Below are 15,707 nucleotides of genomic sequence, written 5' to 3'. Positions count from 1 at the left end.
ACCCGGGTTCGATTCCGGTCAAGGGCACCAACCTGGGTTGCAGGCTCCTCCCCGGCGGGGGTCCTGGTCAGGGATCGTCATGCAGGAGGCAACCCATCGATGTGTCTCCCTCACATCGATGTTTCTCTGTCTCTCCCTCTCTCTTCCACTCTCCCTGAAAATCAATGGGAAAATATCCTCGGGTGAGGATTAAGCAAGGAAGGAAGGAAGGAAGAAAGAGAGAGAGAGAGAGAGAGAGAGGAGAGAGAGAGAGAGAGAGAGAGAGAGAAAGGAAGGAAGGAAGGAAGGAAGGAAGGAAGGAAGGAAGAAGAAAGAAAGAAAGAAAGAAAGAAAGAAAGAAAGAAAGAAAGAAAGAAAGAAAGAAAGAAAGAAAGAAAGGGATTTTTCAACCCCATTTCTAAGCGGGCGGCGAGCGCAAGACCGCCCTGACTGTGGCATGTCCCCGCTGCAGGCAGCAATGGCTTTCCTCCAGCTTTCCGATTTTTCTTTAAATATATGTCATTTTTCTTTATATATAATAAAAGGGTAATATGCTAATTAGACCAGACATCCTTCCGGATGAAGCCGGGGCTGCAAGGGAAGTCTGGGTCCCGGGTGCCAGAGGGAAGCCGGTGCCGGCAGCCGGGGACACGAAGACCTACTCTTGCACGGATTTTGTGCACCAGGCCTCTAGAGTGTGTGTGTGTGTGTGTGTGTGTGTGTGTGTGTGTGTGTGTGTTGGTTTCCCAACTTCAGCATTTTTATTTTTTTTTGCCCCTTTCTGCACGGGCCAGGGTTTGCAGCGCGGCTTCCTGGCCTGGACCTCACTTCCGTGGACATGCCCGTGGGGTGATGGATGGGGCCTGGGGAGGCAGACGCAGGGCGAGGGGTGTCTGCTCGCCCCTCCATGAGGCCATCTGCAGGGCAGGCCCGTTGGAGGAGCCGCTCAGATGGCCCGCGCGCCCCCGCTGGGTCTGGCCCGCGCGCCCCGCCCGCCCGCCCCGCCCGCGCGCCCCGGTGAACTTTCTCCCCCGGCGTTTCCGCTTGAACCCCATCCAGCCGCCTCGCCTTTAAAATGCCAGGCCGGCCGCCGGCTCGGCTCAGAGCCCCCTCGGCGCGCCCGGCCCTGCCTCGCCGGCGCCCGCACCCGCACCCGCACCGCCCGGGCGCTGACTCAGCCGCAGCCCGGCCGCCGCGCGCCCCGCCGGGCCCGGCCGCGTCCCCTGCGCCCCCGGCCGCAGCCCTCCGCCAGGGCCCCCAGCGCGCGCGCACGGGACCCGCCTCGCCAGGTAAGGGATGCGGGGGGCTCCCGGGACCCGCCTGCGGGCTGGGGCGCAGCATCGTGCGCGCTGGCGAGGGCGGGAGGCGCGCAGGGGGATCCCGGGCCGCGCGCAGGCGAGACCCCTCCTGGGGGCGCAGCGCCCGGGGGCGCGCAGGGATCGGAGAGGGCCCGCCTGTCCCCACAGCCCTGGGGGCCCCCGGGGAGCCGGGGATCCCCGCCGGCCCGCCCTGCAGCGTCCCGGGCTGTGCGGCTGGCGCGGGTCCCCACACCTGGGGGAGCGTGGTGCTGCGCTCGGGCATCGCCATCTCCTCTCCACTGGGGACCCGGGGCCATCCCGGCTCCAGGAGGGGGTCCCGGGCGCCGGTGCCACGGCGGCGGCTGAGCAGGGTGAGTTGTGTCGCTGAATCAAAGTTAAGAGATCGCCTCCAACTTCGGTGCCGGAGAGGCAGGGCCCTCCCTCCCGCGGCTACGGGAGCGGGACCAGCGGGGTTTGCGGTTTTGCTCCGCGTAGCCCTGAAGGTCACGGTGGGCGTAACTTCTGGGGAACGTTCTGGGGGGGCCTGGCCGGCCTTTTTCAATGTCAGGTCTCAGCGGGCGGCCCAAAGGCTGACAGGGGCGGAGAGAGACGCAGAGCAGGGCTGTGGGTGGTAACTGGGGGGATGGGTTCTAGAACCGGATGTTCTAGGAGCTCCTACTGTGCGCAGGGAAAGTTCTGCAAGGGAGGGACCAGGTGGGCATCAGGCACCTTCTCACCAGATGCTCAGAAAGGTCAGTCACCCAGGTGAGGTGTCGGGCCTGCCCTCACCCTAAGCCGCCTCTCTCTCTCTCTCTCTCTCTCTCTCTCTCTCTCTCTCTCTTTAAGCCTCACCCGAGGGTATTTTTCCATTGATTTGTAGACAGAGTGGAAGAGAGAGGGAGAGGCAGAGCGAAACATCGATGGGAGAGAGACACATCGATGGGTTGCCTCCTGCATACGCCCCAACCGGGGCCTGGCCCAGGGAGGAGCCTGCCACCGAGGTCCGTGCCCTTGATCAGAATCGAACCCAGGACCCTTTGGTCTGCAGGCCGAGGCTCTATCCACTGAGACACACCGGCCGGGGCTCTGAAGCCGCCTCTTGACAAGAAACTGCAATCGCCTGAACGGTGGTCCTTGCAAACAGCAAGGCCTCCCGGGTGGTTTGCAAACAGGATTTAGATCGAGGCCCCGTTTGCAGGGGTGGCTCGGCCTACGACACCCGCCGGCGGGTGGACACGTGGGAAGGGAACCCACACCCGCAGACACGCGCCTGGGGGGGAGGCCTGTGCTGAGACCAGCAGCGCCCATTCATCCCCAAGACAAAGTGGGGGGCGGCTGCTGGCTTATCGGGTGCCACCTCTGCGTTCGTGTGCTCTCGGGGTCCAATGATTGCTTTCTCCGTCACTTCTTTTTTTTTAAATATATATATATATCTTTATTGATTTCAGAGAGGAAGGGAGAGGGAGAGAGAGATAGAAACATCCATGATGAGAGAGAGTCACGGATCGGTTGCCTCCTGCACGCCCCCTTCTGGGGATCGAGCCCGCCACCCGGGCCTGTGCCCTTGACCGGAATCGAACCCGGGACCCTTCCGTCCGCAGGCCGACGCCCTATCCACTGAGCCACACCGGCCAGGGCTCAGTCACTTTTACTAGTGGCTTTTTTTTTTTTTTAAATTCCTGGAGGAAATGCAAGTAATGAATTTGTGGCATTGGATGTGTCTGAATTCGTGGCATGGAATGTGGCTCTGAATTCCGGTGGGCCTGGGAATGGATGGCCAACAGCACTGGCCAGGGGATGGCCAACAGCTCTGGCCAGGGGATGGCCAACAGCTCTGGCCAGGGGATGGCCAACAGCTCTGGCCAGGAGATCTTTCCGACCTCCGTGTAAAATAAACACGATGATGGAGGGATAACGGTTCCTTTAAAAACGAAATAGCAGGAACCTTACGTAGCCTGGGAAATGAAAAACAGCCCGGCTCCAAGAAGCCGGCCGGCCGCTTGTAAGTCGCGACGGAGAGAGCGTGTTTATGGTTCCAGTTTATTTCCTTTACGGAGTTAAAAAAAAAAAAAGAAAAAGAAAAAAAAAAGAGAGAGGCAGCCGTTCTGAGTCTCCCGGCTGGTCTTTCTCCAGCAAATATCGACGCTGCCAGGTCACACGGTCACAGCGCACTCAGAACCCACAGTCCTGCCCGGCCGGCGCGGCTCAGCAGCTGAGCGTCGACCTAGGAGCCAGGAGGTCACGGGTTCGAATCCCGGGCAGGCCACGTGCCTGGGTGGCGGGCTCGATCCCCAGGGTGGGGCGCGCAGGAGGCAGCCGATCGGTGATGCTCTCTCATCGTGGATGTTTCTCTCTCTCCCTCTCCCTTCCTCTCTGACATCCATACAAAGATATTAAAAACAAAATAAAACCAACAACCAAAACCCCTGCAGTGCTTGCTAAGGTGGCTTGTGGATAGCGTCTTTCCCATCCAACCCTGTGGCCGTGCTTTAAATGGAAAATGAAATGGTCTCAAGGAACATCTCCTTAAATTATTCGTCTGGCCACAACAGAGAAACAGTGCTTACGAACTTGACCGCGTTCCAAGGCTCTTAGCGTAGTGTTTCTAACAAGCGCCGACGGGGGGGAAAGACCAGAATGTGGTGAGTTTTGGCATGAAAAGCGGTGGAACGGGTCCATGGCAGTAAAAATAATAATAATAATTTTTTTTAAAAAAAACCCGAAGTTCACATTACAATTTTCAGTGCGACGACCTTTCCAAATGCGGGTGAGTTGCCTGGGGAGGAAATATTCCTAAAGTGCGTCAGGGCCTTCCCCCACCCCGAGGGCCGGGTGCCGGGAAGGGATGCGTTTGCGAGGCCCCAGGACCGGCCGAGAGGCAGCGATCTCTCTCGCGTCCGGAGGGGAGGAGGAAACCTGGGTTCGCAGCCGGCGGTCGGCATTCCGGGGGCCTCCCTGAGTTGTCCTTTGGAGATTGGGGTCTCCGCGTTGTTATTTATTTATTCTTTTGGGGGGGGTCAATCCTCCCCGAGAATTTTTTTTAATTTTTTTTATTGATGTCAGAGAGGAAGGGAGAGGGAGAGAGAGAGAGAAACATCCATGAGGAGAGAGAATCATGGATCGGCCGCCTCCTGCACGCCCCACACAGGGGATCGAGCCCACAACCCGGGCAGGTGCCCTTGACCGGAATCGAACCCGGGACCCTTCAGTCCACAGGCTGATGCTGTATCCACTGAGCCACACCAGCCAGGGCCCTAGGATAGTTTTGCCCATTGATTTTCAGAGAGAGTGGAAAGGAGAGGGAGGGACGGACAGCGAGAGAAACATCGATGTGAGAGAGACCCATCGATCGGTTGCCTCCCACATGGGCCCTGACCAAGGCCGGGATGGAGCCTGCAACTGAGGTCCGTGCCCTTGGGCAGAATCGAACCCGAGATCCTTTGGTCCACAGGCCGACGCTCTAGCCACTGAGCAACACTGGCCAGGGCCAGATCTCTTATTTTTATTTTATTTTTTTTAAACAATTTTATTGATTTTAGAGAGGAAGGGAGAGGGATAGAGAGATAGAAACATCAATGATGAGAATCATTGATCGGCTGCCTCCTGCACCCCCCCCACTGGGAATCGAGCCTGCAACCCAGGGATGTGCCCTTGGCTGGAATTGAACCTGGGACCCTGCAGTCCGCAGGCCGACGCTCTATCCACTGAGCCACACCGGCCAGGGCAAGATCTCTTATTTTTAAAGTACTTATTACATGCCAGGTGTTTTATAGATTTAAATGTCATTCCCAGAGTAACAATTATTTATTATTTTTTCCCAGAGTAACAATTATTTATTATTTTTTTAACCAGAGGCCCGATGCATGAAAATTCGTGCAAGAGTAGGCCTTCCTTCCCCCGGCTGCTGGCACCGGCTTCCCTCTGGGACCCGGGACCCAGGCTGCTTCGCTCCGGCCCCAGCTTCGTCCGGAAGGACGCCCGGAAGGACGTTCGGTCTCATTAGCATATTACCCTTTTTTTATGATAGATCCTCACCTGAGGACCTGCTTAGAGAGAGGAAGGGAGAGCGAGAGACACATCAATGTGCCAGCGAGACATCGATCGGTTGCCTTCTGTACGCGCCCTGAGCGGGGATCCAACCTCCAACCCAGGCGTGTGCCCTGAGCAGGCATCGAACCGGCAACCTTTCGGTGCACAGGATAGCGCGCACCCAACCGAGCCCCTCTGGCTGGGCGGGGGTAGCAACGCTCACCCCCATTTTCCCGACGAGGAAGCTGGTGATGGGAGAAGCACCTTGAACTCCCCCAGGTCGGTTCGGGGTCGGAGAGCAGGCCTGTGCCAAACGGGGGTCGTCGGGTTTTTGTTGTCAGTGCTAATCCTCAATGGAGAAGATTTTTCCCATTGATGTTTACAGAGGGAGTGGGAGGGAGGGGAGGAGGGAGGGAGCCACAGAGAGAAACATCGACCTGAGAGGGACACATCCATGGGTGGCCTCCCCCACGTGTCCTGCCTGACTGGGGCCAGGGATCGAACTTGCAACCCAGGGACGTGCCCTTGACTGGGTAGCCGGTGTGGCTCAGTGGATAGAGTGTCGGCCTGCGGACTGAAGGGTCCCGGGTTCGATTCCTGCTCGGGGCACAGGCCCGGGTGGCGGGCTCGATCCCCAGTGTGGGGCGTGCAGGAGGCAGCCGATCCATGATTCTCTCTCATCATGGATGTTTCTCTCTCTCCCTCTCCCTTCCTCTCTGACATCAATAAAAATATATTTTATTTTTATTTTTTTAAATATATTTTATTGATTTTTTACAGAGAGGGAGGGAGAGGCATAGAGTCAGAAACACAGATGAGACAGAAACATCAATGAGTCGCCTTCTGCACATCCCCACTGGGGATGTGCCCGCAACCAAGGTACATGCCCTTGACCGGAATCGAACCCGGGACCCCTCAGTCCACAGGCCGACGCTCTATCCACTGAGCCACACCGGTCAGGGCAATAAAAACATATTTTAAAAAAATGGAAGGACAAATAGATAAGGAGTCGTGCAGTCCAGGCCTGGGGCAGACCCTGGGGGTTGAAATACGATGTTCTTTCCAGGGACACGAATGTCCATGCGCAGGCGGCTGTGACGCCTTGGCCCCACGCGACGGGCACGGGGGGGGGGGGGTTGGGGGTGTCTGTGTGGCCCCCAGCAGCTGGCACTGGTGGCCAACAGGAGGCCTGGGACCCTACGGCCTGTGTCCCCCCCCGTCCAGCTCCCTCGGGCCACGCCGACGCCTCCTTGGCTCGGACGGAGCCCCCTGGGCCCCGGAGGCGGCAAACAGATGGCGGGCCTCCCTCCCTCCCCTGCCCGGAGCAGACACGGCGCATCCATCAGGATCCTCTTCCCCAGGAGCCCGGGAGGCCTCAGAGTCCCTCTGCTCAGCCCCCTGGTGGCCGCCCGCCTTCTCCTGGGTCCCAGGGAGAGCGTGACCTCCGACCTTTGTTCGTTGTGAATCCTCCCCCGAGGGTATTTTCCCATTGACTCTGAGAGAGCGGGAGGGAGGGGGAGAGACAGAGAGACATCGATGGGCTGCCTCCTGCACGCACCCCGACCAGGGCCCCAGGCCGGGGAGGAGCCTGCAACCCAGGTCCGTGCCCTTGACCGGAATCGAACCCAGGACCCTTCGGTCCGCAGGCCGACGCTCCATCCAGTGAGCCACACCAGCCAGGGCCTGACTTTATTTTTTAAATATATTTTTATTGCCCTGGCCGGTGTGGCTCAGTGGGTAGCGCGTCGGCCTGCGGACGGAAGGGTCCCGGGTTCGATTCCGGTCAAGGGCATGGACCTGGGTGGCAGGCTCCTCCCCGGCCCGGGGCCCTGGTCGGGGTGCGTGCAGGAGGCAACCCATCGATGTGTCTCTCTCACATCGATGCTTCTCTCTGTCTCTCCCCCTCTCTCTAAAAATATCCTGGGGTGAGGAATTAAAAGAAAACAACTTTATGGATTTCAGAGAGGAAGGGAGAGAGAGAGAGAAACATCCATGATGAGAGAGAATCATGGATCGGCCGCCTCCTGCACGCCCCCCACTGGGGATCGAGCCCGCAACCCGGGCCTGTGCCCTTGACCGGGAATCGAACCCGGGACCTCCTGGCTCCTAGGTCGACGCTCACCACTGAGCCACACCGGCCGGCCTGCTGACCCTATGAGCTCATCGTCACCCGTTTCACCCGGGGGGAAACTGAGGCCCAGAGGCCCACGTTGCCCTGCTAGTCGAGGGGACTGGGCTGCGATTCAAAACCCAAGTACTGGCTCCGTCCCTCCTCCCGCCCCTGCCCCCCGCCCCCCCCCCCCCACGCGCTCCCTGCCGGTGGAGGCGGCCGGGACACAGATCGTGTCCCAGGAGGGGTCGGTGCCCTTGCTGCTGTCTGCGGGGGAGATCCGGACCAGCAGCCGTCGCACCACCAGGGGACCCACGAGCAGCACGACTCCTGGCCACTGTGTCACCTTCGCTGGGTGGCAGAGGGCAGCGTCTGTGTCTGCGTCTGCGTCTGCCTCTCTCTCTCTCTCTCTCTCTCTCTCTCTCTCTCTCTCTCTCTCTCTCTCGGCCGGGACTCAAGGCCCCTGCGCCCACCTTTGATGCACAGACTCAGCCCGGAGTCTGCCCGACGCTCCCCCCCTCCCCACGCGGAGACACGCCAGGGCTGCCCATCCTCCTGGGAGAATACGGCGGTCGCAGCAGCCTGGGGCCCGGCCCCCCACCTGGGTCCCCCCGGGGTCGGGCCGCCCCCCTCGCGGTTCTGTGTATAGAGATGAAAGGGATGGTTGTGGCCGCTGGGCTTGTCCGCACATCCGGCCCCGGGGCCCCCATCCCCCTCTGTCCTGAGTGCGGGGCTGGGTCTGTGTGTGGGAGTCTCGCTGGCTGGGCCCCGGCTGGGCTCGGGGGAGAGGACGCGTGGAGCAGAGTGGGTGAGTGGGAGGCTCTGTGCCGAGCAGGGAACAGGCAGGCACCTCCAGGACTCCAGACGGAGAGGGGTGGTTAGCAGCATCACCCAGAGCCCCGGCCGGTGTGGCTCAGTGGGCAGAGCGCCGGCCTGCGGACCGGAGGGCCCCGGGTTCGATTCCGGTCCAGGGCACGGACCCGGGTGGCAGGCTCCTCCCCGGCCCCGGGCCCTGGTCGGGGCGCGTGCGGGAGGCAACCCACCGGTGTGTCTTTCTCACATCGATGTCTCCCTCTCTCTCTTTTCCACTTTCTCTAAAAATCAATGGGAAAATATCCTCTGGTGAGGATTAACCAAAAAAAATATATTTTTTTTTAAACATGTTTTTATTGATTTTTGAGAGAGGAAGGGAGAAGGGTAGAGAGAAACACAGATGAGAGAGAAACATCACGGATCGGCTGCCTCCTGCACGCTCTCCACTGGGGACCGAGCCCACAACCCGGGCGTGTGCCCTGACTGGGAATCGAACCCGTGACTTCTTGGTTCATAGTTCAGTGCCCAACCACTGAGCCACACCAGCCAGGCCAAAATTTTTTTTTAAATTAAATTAAAATAAAATGAAATACATTTTTTTTTTTTAAAAAAAAGGGTCTGGATTCCCTAGGGAACAGCAGCAGCTCTGGCCTCTTGTCCAGCTCTGGCCTCTGGTCCGAGGCATTGGCTGCCGCTGTTGGACTTGACCTTTGAACTTGGCTTGTGAGGATGCTGCCATGACAGAGTCCCCCTGCCCCCCCTCCTCACACTCACCCCACGATCGGCCACCCTCGTCCCCCTTCCAGGGCTCCTGGCCCGGATCAGGGAGCAGCCCCAGGTGAGGGGAGGCGAGGGGTGTCCCCTGGGTGGATGGGGCACCTTGCACCCCACCCCAGAGAAACCCCACTTGGCGATCCCCACCCCCAGCAACCGGGCCACCCAGGAGGCCCCCCGGAGGCTCCCAAAGCCAGGCCGTGCCGGGTGTGCTGCCCGACATCCGTGCCGGGTGGCAGGGCCAGGGCTGTGGGCAAGGGTGCCTGGCACGGCCTCCTTCCTGAGCGAGGAGGCGGCAGCAGGACTCGGGGGTTGGCAGACGCAAGCGGCAGGGCCCGAGGTGCTTACAGGCTCCCTAGCAACCTGCCGGCATGACCACAAGACCTTTTCCACTAGGATCTGCCACCCCCACCCCACCCTAAAGGTGCACGCTTGGAGCCCTGGCCGGTGTGGCTCAGTGGATAGAGCGCCGGCCTGCGGACTGAAGGGTACTGGGTTCGATTCCGGTCAAGGGCATGTACCTCAGTTACAGGCTCCTCCCCGGCCGGGGCCCTGGTCAGGGCGCGTGCAGGAGGCAACCCATCGATGTCTCTCTCACATCGATGTTTCTCTCTGTCTCTCCCCCTCCCTTCCACTCTCCCTAAAAATCAATGGGAAAATATACTCGGGGGTTGGATTAAAAAATAAATTAAAACATAAATAAATAAAGTGCCCGGCCCGGCTGGTGTGGCTCAGCAGATTGAGCGACCTCCCATAGACCTAAAGGTCCTGGGTTTGATTCCTGCTCAAGGGCACAGGCCCTGGTTGCAGGCTCAATCCCCAGGGGGGGGGAGCGTGCAGGAGGCAGCCAATCCATGACTCTTTCTCATCAGTGATGTTTCTCTCTCTCTCTCTCTCTCTCTCTCTCTCTCTCTCCCTTCCTCTCTGAAATCAAGAAAAATGTATTAAACAAACAAAAAAAGAGTAAAAAAAAATGACCCCACAGCCATGTCCCTTGCGGTCATTCACGTGCCCAGATCAGCACCCCGGATTCTGAAGCAAGTTTGCATCCAGCCCTGGCCGGTGTGGCTCAGTGGATAGAGCGTCGGCCTGCGGACTGAAAGGTCCCAGGTTCGATTCCCGGTCAGGGCCCAGGTTGTGGGCTCGATCCCCAGTGGGGGGCGTGCAGGAGGCAGCCGATCAGTGATTCTCTCTCATCGTGGGTGTTTCTCTCTGTCTCTCTCCCTCTTCCTTCCTCTCTGAAGTCAATAAAAACATACTTAAAAAAAAAAGTTTGCATCCAGCGCCCGGGAAAGCTGGCGATGGGCCGCGTGGCTAGTGCAGCCTCAGGGCTGAAGGTCGAGGCAGTCATGTTGGGGACCACGGGGCAGGCTGCTGGGAGGGTCCCCCGCCACCCCCCCGGGAAGGAGCAGTGCTGTGTCCCCCTGGCACCATGCCCTCCCTTCCCCAGGGAGCCGGCTGGGGCTGTGCCCGCGGGTGGTTCAGGCTGGCGGGCAGGCTCCATCTGGGAGGCGGGGAGAAGGCGAATCTGCTGCCCTCCGCGTTCCCATTCCTGGCACTCGCCCCCGATGGAAAGATCTAGAACAGCGGTTCTCAACCTTCTGGCCCTTTAAATACATTTCCTCGTGTTGTAACCCAACCATAGCATTATTTTCGTGGCTACTTCATCACTGTCATGTGGCTCCTGTGATGAATCGTCACGTAAATACCTGATCTGCAGGATGGTCTCAGGCGACCCCTGTGAAAGGGTCGTTCGACCGCCAAAGGGGCCGCGACCCACAGGTTGAGAACCGCCCGGGCGCCAGGAGATTTGGGGGAGGGTTGCTAGGCGGTCTCTCTGGGTCTGACCCCTACAATCCCGTGGGGCTCCCCTGTGAGCTGGACGCACGCCCTGGACTGGGGAGGGGGGGCGTCAGAATTCAGGGTCCTGCTCTGAGGCTGAGGGGCGTGGAAGTCTAGCCCCTCCATCCTCCCCCAGCGCCCCTGAGCACCCGAGGCGTACACATCCCGGAGCCCAGGCGCAGGCCGGGGGGGGGGGGGGGGGCTCAGACACGCGGGTTTGCTCCAAGTGGGCTGTGCCATTGCTCTGAGCTTTTTTTTTTTTCCTTTAAATATTTTATTGATTTTTTACAGAGAGGAAGGGCGAGGGATAGAGAGTTAGAAACATCGATGAGAGAGAAACATCGATCAGCTGCCTCTTGCACACCCCCCACTGGGGATGTGCCCGCAACCCAGGTACATGCCCTTGACCGGAATCGAACCCGGGACCCCTCAGTCCCCAGGCCGACGCTCTATCCACTGAACCACACCGGTCAGGGCTGAGCTTCTTTTTTTAATCCTCACCTGAGGATATTTTTCCATTGCTTTTAAAAAATATATATCTGTATTGATTTCAGAGAGGAAGGGAGAGGGAGAGAGAGAGAGAGAGGAACATCCATGAGGAGAGAGAATCATGGATCGGCTGCCTCCTGCACGCCCCCCTTCTGGGGATCCAGCCTGCAACCCGGACGTGTCCTGACCGGGAATCGAACCGCAATCGCCTGGTTCATAGTTCAATTCTCAACCACTGAGCCACCCGAGCCGGGCACTTTTCTGCGTCGTTAATTTCTCGAACAATTACAGCAGCAGATCTTTGACTGCAGTGAGGAAGGCACCTTCCTCCTTCCGTCCCTCCCCAGCACATGCATTTGAGCAATCCTTAAGTTCCCTTTGCACGATGGAGTTCTAGGGGCAGATGCGGGGGGCGGGGAGGGGATAACTGTGCAACATATGGGTGTACTTAACACACTAGCCCGCACACCTAGCCATGGTTAGGATGGCGAATATCGTTACTCCTGTGGTACCAGAATTTTTTTTTAATTATCATTTTTAACAGAGAGCAATCAACATCAGAATAAAGCCCAGGCCAGAACTGACCCTGACCCTGTGCCCTGCTCTGTTTCAGCCACGCCGGCCCCGGCGCCTGCTCTCCGAGGGACCGGTCACTGCTCTCAGCGGCTCCCAGCTGCGATGCCCGGCCACTGCCCCTCCCTCCTGCAGCAGCCCCGCCCAGGGTGCCAGCCCACCCCGTGGCCCTTATGAAGAGGTGACTCCGTTTTCTCTCATCTCCTGCTTCTCTCCTGAATCTATTTACTCGAATCTCTCCCTTGTCTGTGGAATCTGTTTTCTCTGCACTCTCGCTTCTGTCTTGAGTTATCCAGTTGATTTTTGCTGAGTCATGCAATTGATTTTGCTGAGTCCTCCAATTGATTTTGCTGAGTCATGCAATTGATTTTGCTGAGTCATGCAATTGATTTTGCCGAGTCATCTGATTGATTTTGCTGAGTCATCCAATTGATTTTGCTGAGTCCTCCAATTGAGTGACCAGTCCGGACCAGCAGGTCAGTGCCCTCCGGGGACAGGTGAGGAGGAAGACGAGGTGTGGGCGAGGGGACAGCATGGTCCCCTGTGGTTACAGGTTGGCCAGGTTGCCAAGCAGAAGCCGGCCCCCAGGTGTCCTCCCGACGCTTCAGAGCGGGTGGGGGCGCCGGATCCACTACTTCCACCAGAGGAGGGCGGGGCCTGCAAGGCCCGCGGCTCGGGAGGTGGGCCTGGGGTGACTCATTTCCCCTTCCTGGGCCTCAGTTTCCACAGTTATAACACGGCCAGAGTGACGCCTGGCTGACCTGCCTCCAGGGCTGTCGTGAGGATGACATAATTGACGGCACGGGGAATGCAACCTGCAACTACGTGCGCCAAGATTTCACACTTGGCTCCCGGGGGGCAGGGGGAGCTGCGGGCTGTCACTCCAGGGGGCCGAGGCAGATGAGGAGGGGAGTGGGTGCCCTCCCCCTGCCTCAGGCCAGTGGGCACGACCCTCCCTGCCCACAGGAGGACCAGGGTCCAGAGCTTCTGTTCCACGTTGCAGCCGGGTCCAGTTCAGTATTCAGACTAATTAAAATGTACGTTAGTCCACGGTGTGGGTCCCTCAAGGCCGTGGGCCACGCGAGTGCAGGGGAACGTGACCCCTGCGACAGGCGTCCCCAGAGGGCCAGAGGGTCAAAGGCCAAGGGCCAAGAGCCGAAAGCGCCCTCCTTCACTCAGAAGTTGAAATACTCAGATTTCCCGCCCTGGCAGTGGCCACAGCCTATTTGGCCACCAATTTGTTTCCAGGGGTGACGGACAGACAGGTAAACACCTTCCCATGCTTCTCAGACCTCACTGGACATGCGTCTCTTCACCAGGGCCTTCCCCCATCAGTCAACAAAACACAGGCCTGGAGAACGTTAAATGGGCAGAGCTATACTATTCAATCTTTCTTTCACTCTTTTCCTATCCTATATAATAAAAGGCTAATATGCAAATCGACTGAATGGTGGAACGACCGGTCGCAATGACACACACTGACCACCAGGGGGCAGACGCGCAGCACAGGAGCTGCCCCCTGGTGGTCAGTGCGCTCTCACAGGGGGAGCGCTGCTCAGCTAGAAGCCCTGGGCTGGCTCACTGCAGGTGAGGGCAGCAGCGGTGGCGGGAGCCTTTCCCGCCTCTGAGGCAGTTGGACATCCCCCGAGGGCTCCCGGACTGCGAAAGGGTGCAGGCTGGGCTGAGGGCCCTTGCCCCCCGAGTGCATGAATTTTGTGCACCGGGCCTCTAGTTAAATAATAACTGCCCAGCAGGTGTGGCTCAGTGAGCCTCAACCTATGCACCAGGAGGTCACGGTTCGATTCCCGATCAGGACACATGTTGGGTTGTGGGCTCGATCCCCAGTGTGGGGCGTGCAGGGGGCAGCTGATCCATGATTCTCTCTCATCATGGATGTTTGTATCTTTCCTTCTCCCTTCCTCTCTCTGAATCAATAAAACCACTTAAATAACTTAAAAAATAATAATGAAATGATGAGCCCTGACCGGTTTGGCTCAGTGGATAGAGCGTCGGCCTGCGGACTGAAGGGTCCTGGGTTCGATTCCGGTCAAGGGCATGTACCTTGGTTGCGGGCACATCCCCAGTGGGGGGCGTGCAGGAGGCAGCTGATCGATGTTTCTCTGTCATTGATGTTTCTATCTCTCTATCCCTCTCCCTTCCATTCTGTAAAAAATCAGTAAGATATATTTAAAAAATAATGACATGATGACCGAGATCTCGCTGGCACAACTCTCCGCAGGGCTGGAAGATGGTCCCAGGCCCCCGGCAGCCGGAGGAGGAGCCCCCCACCGCCGGCCCGCGATGGAGGAGCCCACGCCAGAGCCCGTCTACGTGGACGTGGACAAAGGACTGACCCTGGCCTGCTTCGTCTTCCTCTGCCTCTTCCTGGTGGTCATGATCATCCGCTGCGCCAAGGTCATCATGGACCCGTACAGCGCCATCCCCACGTCCACCTGGGAGGAGCAGCACCTGGATGACTGACGGGGGCGGGGCGGCCGCGGGGGCGGCGCCGTCAGGTCCCCAGGCACCGGGCGCTCAGCCCGTCCACACGGGAGGGGACGCGGTCCCCCTGGGGGCGGAGAAAGCCCCCCTTGGCCTCGCCTGCTCCCACCCGCGCGTCAGGGTGACATGCTCGGGGTGCCCCAGGGGTTCCAGCCGGGGGTGAGTTTGGGGAACGCGGTGACTACGGGGCGGTCACCTCCCCGGGCTCCAGCGTGACACCACCGTGGCCTCCTTTTCAGGGGCCCTCTGCTCATCAGATGCAAACTGGCCCGTGCACTGGTCCTGGGGGAGCCCCCAGCACAGACGTCCCCCCGGAACCCAAGCCCCTCCAGGGGGCCATTGTGAACGGGGTGAGGGGGACCCCCCAAAAAAGCCCCATAGAAGGCACGGGGACTGCTTCCCGGCTGCATTTTTAAAAACTGAAAACAGAGAGGGGTCTATTTTTCCTGTTGCCGGTGAAGTGTGCGTTTCAGAAATTTGGGGGGAAATACAGAATCCTAGAACCCCGCCTCCCAGAAGCCGCTCCTCTGAAAGGGTCGCCCAGCCTTTGCGACACACGGTTTTCACGTAGATCGCACCGCGTGCAGGACGTGTCGCTCATGTGACAGCGTGAGGACTCCCGGTCCGTCACCCGCAGTCCCTGTTGGTGGCGAGGTCGGTGTCCAGTAATCCTCTCCTTTGGTCAGACACTGACATCTTCTGATTTTCTCTCCCACAAAATTGTTGCAGCCAGTCACAGCTTTCAGTAAAATACGCTTTTATGGATTTCAGAGAGGAAGGGAGAGGGAGAGAGAAACATCCGTGATGAGAGAGAATCGCGGATCGGCTGCCTCCTGCACGCCCCACACTGGGGATCCAGCCCCCAACCCGGGCCTGTGCCCTGAGCGGAAATCGAACCTGTGACCGCCTGGTTCCTAGGTCGACGCTCAGCCCATGGGCCACGCCGGCCGGGCAGACATTGAATGATGTTGCTGGTTTTGCCTCCCACGAAATTGTCTCACCACTCACACCTTGAAAGTGCACCATCCCCGACAGGAATGATGGACGGACGCGGAGACCTGGGTTCATACGTCAGCCTCTCTCTCCAGGGCTGTGTGCCCATGAGCAAGTCCCTCCACCTCTCGGTACCTCGGTTTAAATTTTATTTATTTATTTTTCTTTTTGGTGAATCCTTACCTGAGGATATTTTTCCCATTGATTGATTAGAGAGAGTGGAAGGGAAAGGGAGAGATGGAGAGAAACATCGATGTGAGAGAGAGACACATCGATGGGTTGCCTTTTGCACGCGCCCCGACCAG

The 15,707-nt window shown here is 58.8% G+C and overlaps 1 protein-coding gene across 1 annotated transcript; it reads left to right on the top strand.

The window, feature by feature from the left end:
- The first annotated feature begins 1,117 nt into the window (after window positions 1–1,117).
- CTXND1 (cortexin domain containing 1) lies at window positions 1,118–14,649 on the top strand. Its single transcript, XM_059678366.1, has 3 exons — window positions 1,118–1,268; window positions 11,948–12,088; window positions 14,147–14,649. The coding sequence occupies exon 3, from the start codon at window positions 14,209–14,211 to the stop codon at window positions 14,386–14,388; it is 180 nt and encodes a 59-aa protein (XP_059534349.1). The 5' UTR covers window positions 1,118–1,268; window positions 11,948–12,088; window positions 14,147–14,208; the 3' UTR covers window positions 14,389–14,649.
- The last annotated feature ends 1,058 nt before the right edge of the window (window positions 14,650–15,707 follow it).

This window comes from Myotis daubentonii, chromosome 21, assembly GCF_963259705.1.
Source record: "Myotis daubentonii chromosome 21, mMyoDau2.1, whole genome shotgun sequence".
In the NCBI taxonomy this organism is placed as follows: Eukaryota; Metazoa; Chordata; class Mammalia; order Chiroptera; family Vespertilionidae; genus Myotis; species Myotis daubentonii.
The sequence above is the reverse complement of the archived record's forward strand: the minus strand, read 5'-3'. Positions and strand labels throughout refer to the sequence as shown.

Excerpts from the sequence above, each read along its gene's own strand:
- CTXND1 (XM_059678366.1), top strand. The coding sequence starts at position 14,209 with ATGGAGGAGCCCACGCCAGAGCCCGTCTACGTGGACGTGGACAAAGGA.